Source organism: Aedes aegypti, chromosome 2 (assembly GCF_002204515.2).
Source record: "Aedes aegypti strain LVP_AGWG chromosome 2, AaegL5.0 Primary Assembly, whole genome shotgun sequence".
NCBI classification, from domain to species: domain Eukaryota; kingdom Metazoa; phylum Arthropoda; class Insecta; order Diptera; family Culicidae; genus Aedes; species Aedes aegypti.
Genome location: NC_035108.1, coordinates 396,102,884 through 396,118,074, shown reverse-complemented (window position 1 = coordinate 396,118,074; position 15,191 = coordinate 396,102,884). Strand labels below are relative to the sequence as shown.

The following is a 15,191-nucleotide window of genomic DNA, read 5'->3' as shown; positions in this document are numbered from 1 at the left end:
GTTCGATACTCTACCAGGAAAATTCCGGAAACGACCGTTATCGTAACGGATATTATCTTTCATCTGCCTGGCACGAGCCTCAATGACCCTTTTGCGTGAAGGACAATTCCAAAAATTGGACTTATGGTTAGCCCCGCAATTACAGCATATGAATTTGGTGGTATCTTCCTTCACTGGACAGACGTCTTTGGCGTGAGAAGAACCTCCGCAAATCATGCATTTAGCATCCATGCGACAATTTTTTGTACCATGACCCCACTTTTGGCACCGACGGCACTGAGTGGGGTTCTGGTAATTTCCTCCAGGTTTCTGGAAATGTTCCCATGTCACACGGACATCAAACAAAAGTTTTGCTTTTTCTAAAGCTTTAATATTATTTAGTTCTTTTTTGTTAAAGTGAACTAAATAAAATTCTTGAGAAAGCCCTTTCCGAACAATGCCAGATTGGGTTCTCTTTTTCATAACGATTACTTGGACTGGGGAAAATCCAAGTATATCATTTATTCCATTTTTGATCTCTTCAGGTGATTTATAGTCACTTGAGAGACCTTTCAAGACAACTTTGAACAAACGTTCAGTTTTGTCGTCATAAGTAAAAAATTTGTGCTTCTTCTCTTCAAGATGTTTGAGAAGAAGCTCACGATCTTTAAGAGTTTCCGGCAAAACGCGACAGTCTCCTTTCTTTGCGATTTGGAAGGAAACCTTGATTCCCCTAATGGAGTTCAAGATCTCCTGCCTAAATCCCCCAAATTCGGAACAACTGACCACGATAGGCGGCACTCTTTGCTTCCTCACTTGAATCAAAGAGCCTGGGCTAGAGGCTGCTTCGATTTGGTGTTCGGAAAATTTGTCTAGAGCATCGAACTGATTGCTCATTTCGATACAATTATTAATTTCACCCTTGGAAGAAACTTCGCATTCCGGGGAAGCGTCCTTTCTTCCATTCTTGCCACGTGTAGTGACAGTTTTAAAACCCACTTTTTTGGAAGGAAGTAGTGAATTCAGAGATTCACCCTTTCTTTTGTTAGTTGTTGATACCATGTTTAATTAATAAACGAAAGAAGACGTGACCTTCGAAAGGTTTTTTCCCAAGACGGTGTCCAAGAAGGATTACCACCGCTAGCTTTCGCCAACGGGTCCAACGAAAAATCGAAGGCACGGGTCCAAACAAGGATCGTAAAGGGATCAATAGTAGAAAAAATAGTACTGAAAAGTACTGTTTTAGTAGCACTGAAAAGTACCGTTTTAAATTTAAGCACTGAAAAGTACTGTTTTTGTAGCACTGAAAAGTACTGTTTTATTGCTTTAGGTAGTTTTTAAGAAAACTTCCAAGAGCAGAGAGAATTCGTGTACGCACAGCACGAAGGTACGATGCGCACTGCGGCAGTGTTGACTCGTAATGTACAATGGACTGCGTGGTATCGAGGTGTCTCATTTTTGCTCTTTGCGTTTTGTACACGCGTCAAAAATTCCACTTGAATTCATATCGCCAATATGTGACTGTCAGAACTCTTAAGCACGATGAACATAATTTATTACCATGTTATGCTTCCGACTTCACCAAATTTATCAAGATCCTTAACTATAAGTTTTTGCAGACCATTTTTAAGCTTATCAATCTTCAAAGCATACCTTGCTGGAATTTTCCTAGAGTAAATTTTTGTGCTGACTCGAAGAAATTGAAAGAGTGGAGATTGTGCTTTGCTTTGTCTCGCACAAAAAATGTCTTCTGCATCTTGACTTGAGTTTACTCACAAAAAATGGGAAAAATAAAAGATTGATCGTTGAAATTTACGTTATTCTTATGCTCTAATTATGTGCATGAAAATGAACCTAAATTCACAGCAATTTTAGGCTGTGCAGGAGCAATATCTGAAGGGATGACTTTAAGATAACACGAGTAAAACGTAAAAGAAGATTGTTGTAATTTCTATAAACAAAATGTGAGTAGTATCCCTAAAAAATCCTTTAAGTATTCTGAGTGATGTTTCCGAAGAAAGAAAAGAAATGTTTCATGGAATTTGTTGAGAAGTACCTTGAGGCGCCATTAGTTGGACTCTTAAAAAAATAAAAGTAGTGGAATCATTATTTTTTTTTCATAATTGTTCATGGACCAGTAAATCTTAATACACATATTATCAAGCTTTGCATAATATGTTCTCATTTGATTTCGAAGTACGATCAAAGAAAGCGAAGAAAAACATCCCATCTGTATCGGTCCATGATCGGACATGTTTCGAAAGTTGCAACAAGCTTGATTAATAACACCAGCGTACCAGCGTAGTGATATGCCCAAACATCCGATAGCAATAGTGTCCCCACGTTTGGCGCTTTTTTAGATGGGTTTCTTCATCATGCACTGTTTACTCCCCGATCTAATCAAAGTTGTATCAGACACAAAACAGCGGATCATGATTGTTATAGAGAGCGATAAATGAGAGATACTCTTAGTTTTCTCAGACATTATCTCCTATCACATTTAACCAACTCACTGCTTCGTTTCCAATAATTGTTTTTGCCTAGAATTCGTCAATGAATTTTTGAGGTCACTCGCCTCCTTCTGTTGGAAATCCTGGCTGCGCCAGAAAATCATAATTAATCTTGACTCTTCGCAACATAAATCGTATTCATAGTTTAAGGAAACATTGTATTTCATTGTACTTGATAATCAGCACAACTCGGAGAAATCAAAAAAATTGAACGAATAAGATATATCATCATGTTCACAATATTCTGGAAATCATAGTTTTATTTTTATCATGATTAGGTATCTATTATCTTACTAGTTTAGACTAAATTGGAAAATGTTTATTGACCGCTACTCACGTAACACTCGATGTTCGCATTAGTGACCGTCAAATCAAAATTGCCCGTCTAATTTATAGCCTTTCTGTTAGTTTAAACCGTGCAAATGATTGTTTTATGTTTTCGCCTATCTACAACACTCGCACATCCCGACACAGATTGGATGCAATTTTAATTAACACTCATAACGTGCATCGGACCGCTGCTGCTAGATCGGATGATTTAGAGAATTTTGTGCGAGATATACATTTATGTGGAAAAGATAGAGGGTACAATTAGCATGCAAGAGAATCATAAAACCACGATTGATATGTACATTGATCTACCATTTAGAGACGGTTGGCCGACGTGCCGTCCAGCTGGTTGCGCGCTGCCACTGACTGTCTGTGTAGAGTAGGGCGGTTCAAAATTCAAGAAAACCACCTTTAAATCACAACCGAAAAAGCTGAAAACTTCACAGTACACTATTATTATCGTAAGGATGGTTAAGGAAATATGGTGGATTGGATTTTTTTTGAATTTTGAACCGCTCTAGAGCTTTACGGTGTCGACTAGGGGCATTTCGTATAAACCGTATATTACTGCATACCGGCGCAAAGTAGCTCATCTGTGGGGGGCAATTCTATGCGCCGATTGAACCATGGGAATGGAGAGGAGCATAGCCACCATAGTGAAGCGCATTGACGCGGGCTTCCCGGAAACCATTAATGTAGCATGCAGGGAAAAATGGAGCGGTTCCTTTGCGATGATGAGTGTCCTATGGTTTTCAGCTCTCCTTCCTCTTTGAGAACAGATGCGAACGGCGAAATGATTATGGTTATTAAAGGAGTATATTGGAATTTAACGGAGAAGTGATTTCTGCACTTTTTAACAATAAAATAGGAATGGTTTGAGCCTGTATTTCGAGAGATTGCAATTGCATGGGCTTTCGTCAGATTTTTTATTTTAGTTTTGGCCTTTTTAACAAGTTCGTTTATTTGACTCAATCATCATTCAGTGGTGGTCTTGTCGTCTTTAAATTTAGGTTTTTGGTTACAGAATTGAATTTGTATAGTTGTTTTGCCTCTAAAATTAGAAAAATCTGTAAAGGTCGATTTCATATTCATTTTTTACTTATTTTTATGGCTCTTATTTCTTCATCTAAAGTTACCATGTACTTTCTGAAATAAATCTTAGCGTTATCGATTTTACAATTTCCGCACAAGTTTGCGACGCTAAGCATGGATCCCAACTGTAACCAATCTCTTTAAAATTACTCAAAATTACTGTGGACCACAAACAGAACGATAAACAAATTATTGCATGCCACCTGTCTGCATCATCCTGTTCTCCATTTTTGACTCGTGCCAGATTCTTCCACCATCTCGCACATAATTATCTCTTTCAACACATCGGCGGGCGATTAGCACCTCCATAATTCCAATAATCATTCACCGTTCACATTAGGTTCCCCTTTCTAATCGGTTTTCCGTCTCACCGTCATCCAGCATATTGACAGTCTATTAACCAAAAACACCGGGCTCGGAACCGTTAATCTTTCCGGACCTCGAAGCTCGGAATTGACGACACGGAACATGACAGTCTCTTAGGACAGGTATCTTGTATTGTGTTTTTTTTTGGTGTGTTTAATTCGCAAACACGTCCGGACTGTTCCTATTTAATACACTTTTTACGACGGGGCTTCTTTCTTTTTCATTACACTTTTGCAGTCAAAATAGAAGGGAAGACTCCGCGCGCACGTAAAGCTCTCTTTCACCTTTGCTTGCTGCACATGATTGTCTCACGGAGGCAACAACTTTTGGACAGTCAGTGGCAGACCCAATCAACTGGGCATAGACCCCTCTTGAGGGGCACCTACCGTCTTCCATTATTATTTATGCAGAAGAGGAGAAACGGTGTGTCTTAAAACATTATTAACGAAAAATAGATCATCAATTTTGCATCCTAACATCCTATCCGTGAATTTCAAAATGTTTCGTTGAGGGCAAATGACAATAATAGTGATTTGAAGATAATATCATGTTTAAGAAATTTCTCGTATCCTGCATTTATCATTCTAAATAAATTCAATGGTCTAAATTTCGCATTCAAGAGATGTTATGTCTAAGCATGTTCTCTGTGAATTAGAAGACATGTTCTTTGACGGAATCACAGTGGTTAATAGATACATTATTTATTTGCATATGATTTATTTTAGAGTTTATTTTTACAGCTATGTTGAGTTGAAGGATTCTATCAACAAAAATCAAATGAAGCATTTTAAAGATATGCTATTTTGACAATATTTCATCGCACGAAAGCTAACCCATCGTGTTTTGAAGTTTTGGAACTATTTTCAAGAATATATTAATCATGCTTCTCTTTCAGTGCTTAAACTCTTTCAGTGGCCAAACTGAAGGTCAAAACCAATGTTTAAATTATAAAACGACAGAATGATGAAGGTAAAGTATAATTCAAGTGATGTACTATTCAGATATATGATTTGAGAACATAGAAGCATGTTTGTTAAAAGATATGAACAAGAGCAATAAATATGACCTGGAAAGCCAAGAAAAAACTATGGAATCCTGAACCGCATGTTGCAAATGAATGAAAATGACTTTATCATCATTAATTATATTTTTATTTTATCATATTTTGGTCAATTATGTATCCTTTTCGAACAAGTACATATAATCAGCATTAACAAAAAAAAAAAATACCCTTAACTCCTCAACGCCCAGTGTCGCTTTTAGGTGACATCCCAAGTAACATTTTTAGTTTTTTCACATACTACAAGCTGTTGTTACCACCATATCGTTAAAACTCATTTTAGAACTTATTAGTTTTAACAACCTTAATAAAACTTTTATAAAACTCCGTTAAACCCCAAGAGGCCCACACTACAGGAGGTTGTTAAAACTATACCTTAAAACCGTTTCTAAACTTCTTAGTTTTGTATAGTATGAATACATCTACCCTTGTAGTGTACGTTAAAACATACATAAGAGCTAATGTATAGTCTTGTTGAGCTCAACTAGCGGTATTGAATATTTTGCGATATCCTAAAACACCTAATAAAACCGATGTTAAGAGCTGACGATCGAACAAACATCGGCCAACAAGTTGTTTATCGATCAAAACTTATTTTTATAATATTGAAACCATCATGATGTCTGCTGACTCAGAATAATAAATTAAAATAATAATTTTTGCGTGGCAGTAAATTTTCTTGCAATCGCGTGAAACTCATGCCAAAGAAAATTTACTGGTGGAGTGACAAAAAAAAAATGATTTACGACAACGCGCCATAATTACAACATCATAATTGCCTGTCTAATATTATATTCCATTAAATTTTTAGAATGAAATCATGCTCTTCTCAACCTTGAAATGAAATTTCCCACGCATATTGTAATTATGAACCCGAAACGGCGTCAATAAACATGGATTCCATCCAGTTAAATCTTGCTGGTCTTGTTTGAGATGGTTTAAGATCAATTGGTGATTATTCCGTACAATATAATCATTCATGAGAGGTTTTGATCTTAAGAATCCTTGCACAAAATCCTCCTCTAGCTATTATATTCTTAAATCAGATTATTTTTTCTGTAGTAAGACAAATAGGTTTTTTGGGAGCCTTGGCTTAAACTTAATGCACTCAAGAAAGCTAGTGCTGTCAAAACGGTAAACAATGCGAAAGATTTGATTTTGTGTTGTAGATTGATTTAGTTCATTCGTTCCGTTGTTCATCTAATTACATTTTTACTTGCATGAATTGTTGTGATAAAGCCCGTGGTTGATCGTTTGTTCTGACGCAGACAACGGTAAGTGATAAGTGGCTGAAAATGAAAGCATTTTTCGAGTAGCTCAGCTGTTGTGTGCAGCATAAATGTCCCACGAGAACGGGAAGTTCAGGCAAGCTTGTAAAAAATATGCTACGCACGGTAATCAGATAATTCTAGGAACAGAATGCTTGCCGTTTTATTTTCGTGTTTTATGATTCTTTACATTTGTTCATAATTCTTTATATGATTATTATTATCGACATAGTGATAATGATAACCACACGCAGACCATAACATGCATCAGACATTTGAGTTTAAAGAAGACTTTAACATGACTTAGTGCAGTCTTAGGAGTTTTATCGATGTCTTTCTAAGACAAAAAAAGTGAGGTTTTAAGTACAGGTTTAAATAGACACTATACAGCTCCTTCAACATACAATTTATTATCATCAAATTTAGCTAGCAAAAAAGTTTTAACAGAAGCACTTATAGGTATCTACAAAGCAATTTAAAGTGGTTTTTACTGTAAAGACCGTTTAGCACTTTCACATCCATCAATAAATCTGTTGGGATTTAATGCATCACTAATAAAACCTCAATAAATAACATCTAAGATCAAAGAGCATTGAAATTGTTACTTGGGATCTGTTTTGTTTTGCTTGTTAAAAATTGAATTCTTTTTTTGATTTTCATGAAATTAGTTGCAAATGAAAGCTATACTTATCTAGTAGAGTTTTGCTTGAAGTGGCTACATCAATCTTGAGTGGCCACCGTGAATCGACTCGAAGCAGAAAAATTCCTTGTTTTATTGTCAATTATAACAGGATATCAAAACGACATTTTATTTTTCATTGGTTTGCATTATTTTCAGATGTTCTTCAAAATGTATTTGAGGTTTATTATTTTTGGACATACTTGTTATTCCGATTTTCTCATCTTCTACAAATTTTCGTCAATGCATTTGAAATGGCAATGGATTGCAATTATATAACTGCAACTGCAAGAAGCGATGAATAATAGTCGAAAGATATCGAGAAAAAACAGAAATGGCCAATGCGGTCTTTAGTATGGTACCCGGAAACTGTTTTTGGGAAGCATCTCAAAGTGTAAAAACTGTGTTTAGCAGAAAAACGAATACTGTTAGATTCTATAAATAATGGCCGAAATATTATCATGTCCTAATGTTGCGTGGCAAAAGTTTGGCCTTCTGGGAGATTCGGAACAACCATCAATCCATCAATATATTTCAGGATGAAATCAACTAATAAATATAAAAGTGCTCAAGTAACACTAAGCTGAGAAGCACGAAAGATTCTTTATACAGCAGTACAATGAATTACCTGCTTTGCTCTTGTCCACCGTTGATCAGCAGAAGTATTCTTGTTTCGTTTAGTATGGGTGAATGCATATAACTTGAAATTTCTCGTAAATGAAAGCATCAATCGAAAAAATATTTGTTAGGCATGATACTCATTATCACTACGTACAACCGGTACCAAATATTTTTTCGAAAATAGTTCCCAATTTTGAGAAATCATTCGTTAGATGCATTTCGCCATACTAATATTTTTCGAGTTACTTTTTAGCGATTTTTCGTGCATAGACACTGGCCTATGAGCGTTACTATGTGGTGAGTAACGAATCAGGCCATGCATGTAACCCATTGGTTGAACCGATTCAAAATAATCTCATCATCGAAATACAATTTTCAAACTTTTCCTGGTTATGTTATGATAAATCGAAATAAAATAGTCCGGTTGAAAAATATAATGGAACTTAAAGTGCATCTGACACTGTGATGTCTTTTAATCGATTTATAATTTAATCGCTTGATTACAGGGATTTTCAGTTTGACAATTTCTATTCAATTAAAGAATTATCAATTCTTATATGGCCGATATAACTGCCTTTAAAAATTCGAAGATGAGTAAATAAAATGTACCGTTTCGATCAATTACATTGTACATTCAAAATTTCATCATAATACAACAATGAACTTTATGGATAAAAATATGAATCAAATAAAATTAAATTCATAATTAATGTAGTAAAATAACAATGTACGTTATAGTAATGGTCTAATCGCTTATCAAAGTGAATCCTTTGACCCAACGATCCTCCCCATTAACAAACATCCCTCCCAGTAACCTTTGTGGAGATGCAGAGGCAAACACGGTCTCCAAATAGCAAAGGTTACATACTAACATTCCTTCCCCCAATCCCACCTGACTGCAAGGACGTGGCCGGCGCCGTTATTGACCCTGTATAAATAGAGGCACTGAATTATGCACACTGAAGAAGATTATGGCCAATCCCAGCTGAACTTCTAGTTGATTCTTTGTGCATTTTCACTGACTTCGGTCAATCACGGAATAGCAACCATTGATATGTGTAGTCAGTCTAAGCTAAGCTAAGCTAAGCTAAAATAACAATGTACGTTATTGAATTCTAACTCTAATCAATATATAAACGACAAAGAGTAATACAAACATTTCAAAAATATGACAGGGTCATATATTCCATATAAAACCTTTTTCAAAGTAATGAAATGAACCGATTCAATAATTTACATCCCATCAGAACATAGTAATAATTATACATGATTTTTTTTAATGGTGAAATATTTGATTTGAAGGTTTAAAAATGTACCAGTATTATCGACCCCTTCAACAAATATGTAACAATATTCAACGTCACAGCCCAACTAAATAAATCTTATGAATCTTATAACTATCTTTCTAATGGAAATACTCTTCCTCTTCCTAACTCTATATATTAATTCATAATAGCGCGTTATAGGGAGCTGACTATAGAATTATAAACATCATTTGTTTGATTGTATGATGTAATATTTGTTCTAACCGTTTTATAAGCGAATCGGTGAAATAAAACGGTTCAATAAATCACTCATTTCAGTCGTACAACGATATTTCTATCAGCGAACAGAGAATAATTATCAAAACAAGAGAAAATCGGTATGTTCATCAAATAACAACATTTTAATATTATACTTCGATATTCACTATTTTAAAAATACGTCCAACCGAAGAAGAATCACAACCTACACAACTTTCCTTATATGGCGCCATTGTCGATTTACTGGTTGAAAAATGAGTCGGTTGAATCATCCGGTACCTAAAAGTTATACATTACAGTTGTACAACTAAACTGCTTTCAAATCATTTCTATGAACTTTACCGATTATCTTCTGCAATATGATTTTTTTACCGGTTCACAAGCGAATCGTTACAATAAACAGTGTTATAGGCCTATTCACATGACGTCTCAAATCAGCTGACAGCTTGACAGTTCTTCTATGAAAATGACAGGCCCGTGATAGCACCGGTCCTCCACCGATGTAAACAAATGCATAGACGGATCTGTCACATGAAAAGGTCTATCTACTGAAATTAAAATCAATAATTTTACCGGTTCAAAAGTGAATCAGTTAAATGAATCGGTTCAGAAAGTTACGCATTTAACTTTTAATTAAACTGCTACCAAATCATAGCAGCAAACTTCAGCGGTCATCTTTTGAAATCAAAATTATTGATTTTACCGGTTGGAAAGTGATCCGGTAAATCAAACCTTTAAAATAAATTTTAAACTTACCAAATTATAGCAGCTATATATTTTTCTAATAAACATAACAAATGGATTCACAGTGAAAAAACTGCAAATCAAGGTAGTTTTTTCTTTTGCTGTCTTCGTAGAAACTTGAAATGAAAATTTACGAGATAAGAAAACAGAGCATACCGGGAATCAACTTATGACTCCTGCAGGACATTGGACGCCATATCAGTGGAAAATAGGTTCAAAAATTTTCCAGGAGTAAATCGAGGTTTTTTTTAGAAATTTGTGTGACCATTGAGCCAAGAACTTCTACAGAATGTGCTTTGGTGATTCTTGAACAAATTTTGATTACAAACTCCATTCAATTATCACATCACTTCAAAGCATCTCTCAAGTCTTGAAAAGCTAAAACATCATGTATGGGACGAAAAACTTTGGAGTAAAAGATAATTATTGTATGGCAAAGGTGGCACATTAATTGAATTTTTGAATCATTTTAATCTTTTAACGGATGTTCAGTCAGGCTTTCGTGCGGGGCACAATACAACATCTGCTCTTTTAAAAGTCCATGATGATGTTCATCGTACAATTGATAGGAAAGGAATCGCTTTTTTGCTTTTAATTGATTTTTCTAAAGCGTTTGACCGAGTCTCCCATTATCAACTGCTTCGCAAACTTTCGGATCAATTCAACTTCTCTGCTCCCGCCGTGAATCTTCTGCAGTCCTATCTAACGGATCGTTCGCAACAGGTTTCAATTGATGCAAACCTTTCTGAAATAGCTCAAATTGTCTCAGGAGTCCCGCAAGGATCAGTTTTAGGCCCTTTACTGTTTACCCTTTTTATAAATGATCTACCGTCTGTATTGAAATATTGTTCTATACACATGTTCGCTGACGATGTTCAAATTTATTTTCACTCCTGCAACCTTTCTTCGTCAGAAATGGCTCACCTTATCAATGAAGATTTATCAAACATCTACGATTGGTCATGTCGCAATACTCTACCTATTAATGCTTCTAAAACTAAAATAATGCATATTTCAAGGGCTCGTCAGTCCCAGTCACTACCGGTCATTTCCTTAGGAGGTGAAACTCTTTCTTATGTAAATCATGTTTCAAACCTAGGGGTGATATTTCAACATGATCTAGAATGGGATTCCCACATTAATACTCAATGTGGAAAAATCTATGGAGGTTTAAAACACCTTAAGCTCACGGCTAATATGGTTTCTATTGAAATTAAGCTTAGATTGTTTAAATCACTTATTCTTCCGCATTTTTTGTATGGTATAGAGCTATTACATAATGCTTCAGCTCGAGCCCTTGACAGATTAAGAGTTGCCCTGAACTGCTGTGTTAGATGGGTCTATAGTTTAACAAGATTTTCTAGTGTTTCACGACTACAGCACAAATTATTAGGTTGTAATTTTTATGATTTCTTTAAACTACGTTCTTGCATAACACTCTTTAAGATTATCAAAACAACTACACCACATTATCTCTTCACTAAACTGCAACCATTCCGTAGCATGCGTACATGTAATTTTGTTTTACCGCAGTATGCTACATCTCATTATGGTGGTACCTTCTTCGTTCGTGGCGTTGTATTTTGGAACCAACTACCTCTAGAAATAAGATCTATTGATCGATTGGATAGGTTCCGAACAGAGTGCAGAGAGTTTTTCAACAGAAGGAATTAGTATTAGAAATATGAAAATAGCAACGTATAAGTGAACAGAATTCAAAAACTGTTATGTTTAGTTTTAAGTGTTTTTGTAACAAAATGAATTCGGAATGCAATAATTGAAAAAGGTGTAACCTTACATTGCAAATTAACAAATATATAAATAAATAATTTCCCTCATCTCTTTTGAACACCTTTTTTCGTCTTTGTAAAAACCAAAATTGTATTCAATAATATTAGAACTTTTTTGGTGTTTTAACAGAATTGTTATCACACGATTTTCCCGATTTCCGTGATAACAAGCAATTTGACACTTTCTTTGAGATGAATGCATATTAGGCCATACTTTTGTTTTTTTTTTTCGAAAATGCGAAATGTAATAAGTTCGTCATTGGTAAAAAAACAGATGAAAATTTGAAGTCTTACTCATGCTGCGTGCCCTAGGGCAGCGAGCTCGATTTGCACACAGGGTCATCTACGCCTAATACCTTCCTTGGGGGATCAGTTAGCGTCCATGCAAGGACTTCTAATTTTTACCTAATTTTTTCTTACCAAATCGAACACTTCACTATGACGAACTTATAACATTTTGCATTTTCGAAAAAATAAGGGACGGCCTAGTGCATTTTATCCTTAGAATTAACCATATGCTATAAAAACACAAACCACTGTAACTTGTGATTCCGTAAACGAATTGTTTCCAAATCCACAGGGAAGCTGCTTAGATATCACATCTTCTGAATGTTGAATATTAATCTGATGATTACAGTACAGCACGATTTTTTTTTTCGTTCAAACATGATAATATCCCTTCAAAATGGCCCAAAGTATTCAAATCACTATAATTTCACACACTATAACTGATCACATGCTGAGGATGCTAGGATACCATATCTTTCGAATAAATCGTGCAGAATTAATGCTCAATTTTTCGTCAATAACGCTTCCAAACACACCGTGAGAGATAATTCGCACTTACCGCTATTCTCAACCATCAAAGTAATGACCAAAACTGCGAAGATTAGGCACTTCATTTTTTTTCTGTCTGCTCTCCTTGCTTCTGTTGACTGTGGCGTGAAAAGCGGTGATCCGAAAGCTTTCGAAATTTCTTCTGGCACACACTTGAACAAAATTCACTTCCTGCTGGAGCTCGGCTGGGGTCGTGGCTATTATCTTTTGAGTGCTGCTTCTTCGGGGGGTCGTTGGCTGGCAGGAGAATATCGCAAGATCCGTTCAATGTCACGTTCACGGCTCAATGATTGATCGGACACTGATTGCAGCTGCCTTTAAATGATCTCTCCACCTCTCGCAATTTCTGTCAGGTAGATATCTACACGGGGCGTTGAGTTCGGGTTTGCTGCTGCTGCTGCTTGCAAGACAACCCGGCACAGGCTCGCTACGAATGAGTCAACTAGTCGTCCCGAAGTGTCGGTTCAAGTATCTGTCTGAACACACTCACTCACGGTGTTCTGCAGTTGGGTTCGGCCTGGAGTTCGCGCGCGCAAGTTCCCGCTCAGGTTCGCGAAATTAACGACCGAAGGCTAGACGTACGGAAGGGAACGCGAAAAGAATTACACGGGCGAAGAGGATTTGCGCTCTTGCTCTCCGGATCTCTTGATGGTACGCTTTTTGCCCTTTATGTGGTGGGATCGTTGAATCTTCTGTACGCTTGCTTTTGCCTATACGCGATCGCGAATCTTACGATGGGAGATATGTGTGTTCTGAACTGCAGATCAGTCAATCATGGACTGAAGGCTTCGGCGGAGATCTCAGTGGTTTTATGAAGATATTCGAGTAATGAGTTGAAGGAAGAGACATAAGCCGAAAGAGAAGTTTCGGATGTAATTTCATGTACCGGTCGACTGCATGGGTGTAGAGAGAGGGAGGATAGAAGGGCTTGAGTTCAGAGTATCATTCTCGAATATGATCATATTGTTTACAATATGTTTGAATTTTCAGAATTTATTCATAAGTTTCCAGCTTATTCAGTTGTTCTTATGAATATTTCAAACGTAAAAATAAATTAAAAGACAGTTGCCAATTTAGAAATTTTATTTTCAAAATTTTTGTTTCCTAATTGAAAAAAAAACCTTTTTTTAATTTCTTTTTGCAAATCATACCATATAATTTTCATAGCACGATCGCGAGTGTGTTGAAATTGCCATCTCTTCGTTTTTAAGATTTATTGAAAGTTAGAGATCATCGTCAGAAATCACAGTTTCGAAATTTATTTCACATATTAGTATTAGAAATAAAACACTGAATTCAACAATGCTGAGGACGAGCAAACCGTGTTTTTGTGGTTTTGCTTGTTTGTTTACATGAAATCATTGACCTTACATTCCTCTTATGTAGGGACAATGGGAATTCACGGCAAAATTCTTGAAATTTCGCGGATGGCCTTGGCGATAAAATCAAAATTTTGCTGCTTTGTTGCGGTCTTATAGTTTTCACCGTATTTTTCATAGAAATACAGTAAAAATATCCTTTAAATGTGTAAATTCCACGGAATTTCATTACTTCAAAATCAACAAAAGGTGATTATCTGAATAAAAAAAAAACATATATCGTCGTAATGATAATAAACATTACCAAGTTTAGAAGGTTTAAAAAATTTGGAACATTCGTGTCCTTCAAGAACGAAAAAATCCTAGCCTACTTGAATTTCGCTGTTGAGTTCGAATTGCGCGTATTTTGTCTGCGCGTTACAACTGACGCTGGATGTGGACTTATAATGAGTGCCGCAATATCAATTGAGATAATAAGTTCAAAATCATATCAATTTCAACACAAAATTTTAAACAGAACAAGCAAGCCAGAAAGATGCCCTACTTGAAACTAAGCGTTTAGAATTTTTTTATGGAACCTCGACTCAAAAATGAATAAATTCTTTTCACAATAATAAATCTACGAGCTATTTAGTGGAATGCCTTTAAGTAAGAGAAAAACGGATTGAATACTATACCACTAAATTCGGTTTTCATTTATTTATTTTTATAAGTACTAAACTGTACTTAACTGTGATTGCCATTGAAATTTGACAAATTTAGCTAATTTCACGGCGTAGGCCAAATTTCGCGGATTTTGCGGCTTCCGCGAAATCGCGAATTTCTATTGCCCTTACTCTTATGTGAAAATCTAAAATTTCGCAAGATATCTTCTTCCATACAAAAAAACAAACCCTGGAAATTTTATCCCGATCGGGGAACATCAATAAAACGTCCATTAGAAAAGGGGTTGCGGTTCATGCGAACTGGCTTCTAACCAAAACACCCCATTTACGCCTCTGAGGGTGTGCAAAGTTTTGCACTCTGATTGGGGTGCGTAAGCCGTAAGCCAGCAAGAGAGAAGGAAACACGCG

The 15,191-nt window shown here is 36.0% G+C and overlaps 1 protein-coding gene across 2 annotated transcripts in view; it reads right to left on the bottom strand.

Moving 5' to 3' along the window:
• The window catches only part of LOC5575504, a 49,202-nt gene extending 35,611 nt beyond the window's left edge, over positions 1-13,591 (bottom strand). Inside the window, exon 1 of one of the 2 annotated variants that reach the window (XM_021847033.1) lies at positions 12,810-13,591. In XM_021847033.1, coding sequence (XP_021702725.1) covers positions 12,810-12,864 — 55 coding nt within the window. In that variant the 5' untranslated portion in view covers positions 12,865-13,591. The remainder of the gene's footprint in view (positions 1-12,809) is intronic. The other variant, XM_021847034.1, reaches the window with a different exon arrangement.
• Between the last annotated feature and the right edge of the window lie 1,600 nt (positions 13,592-15,191).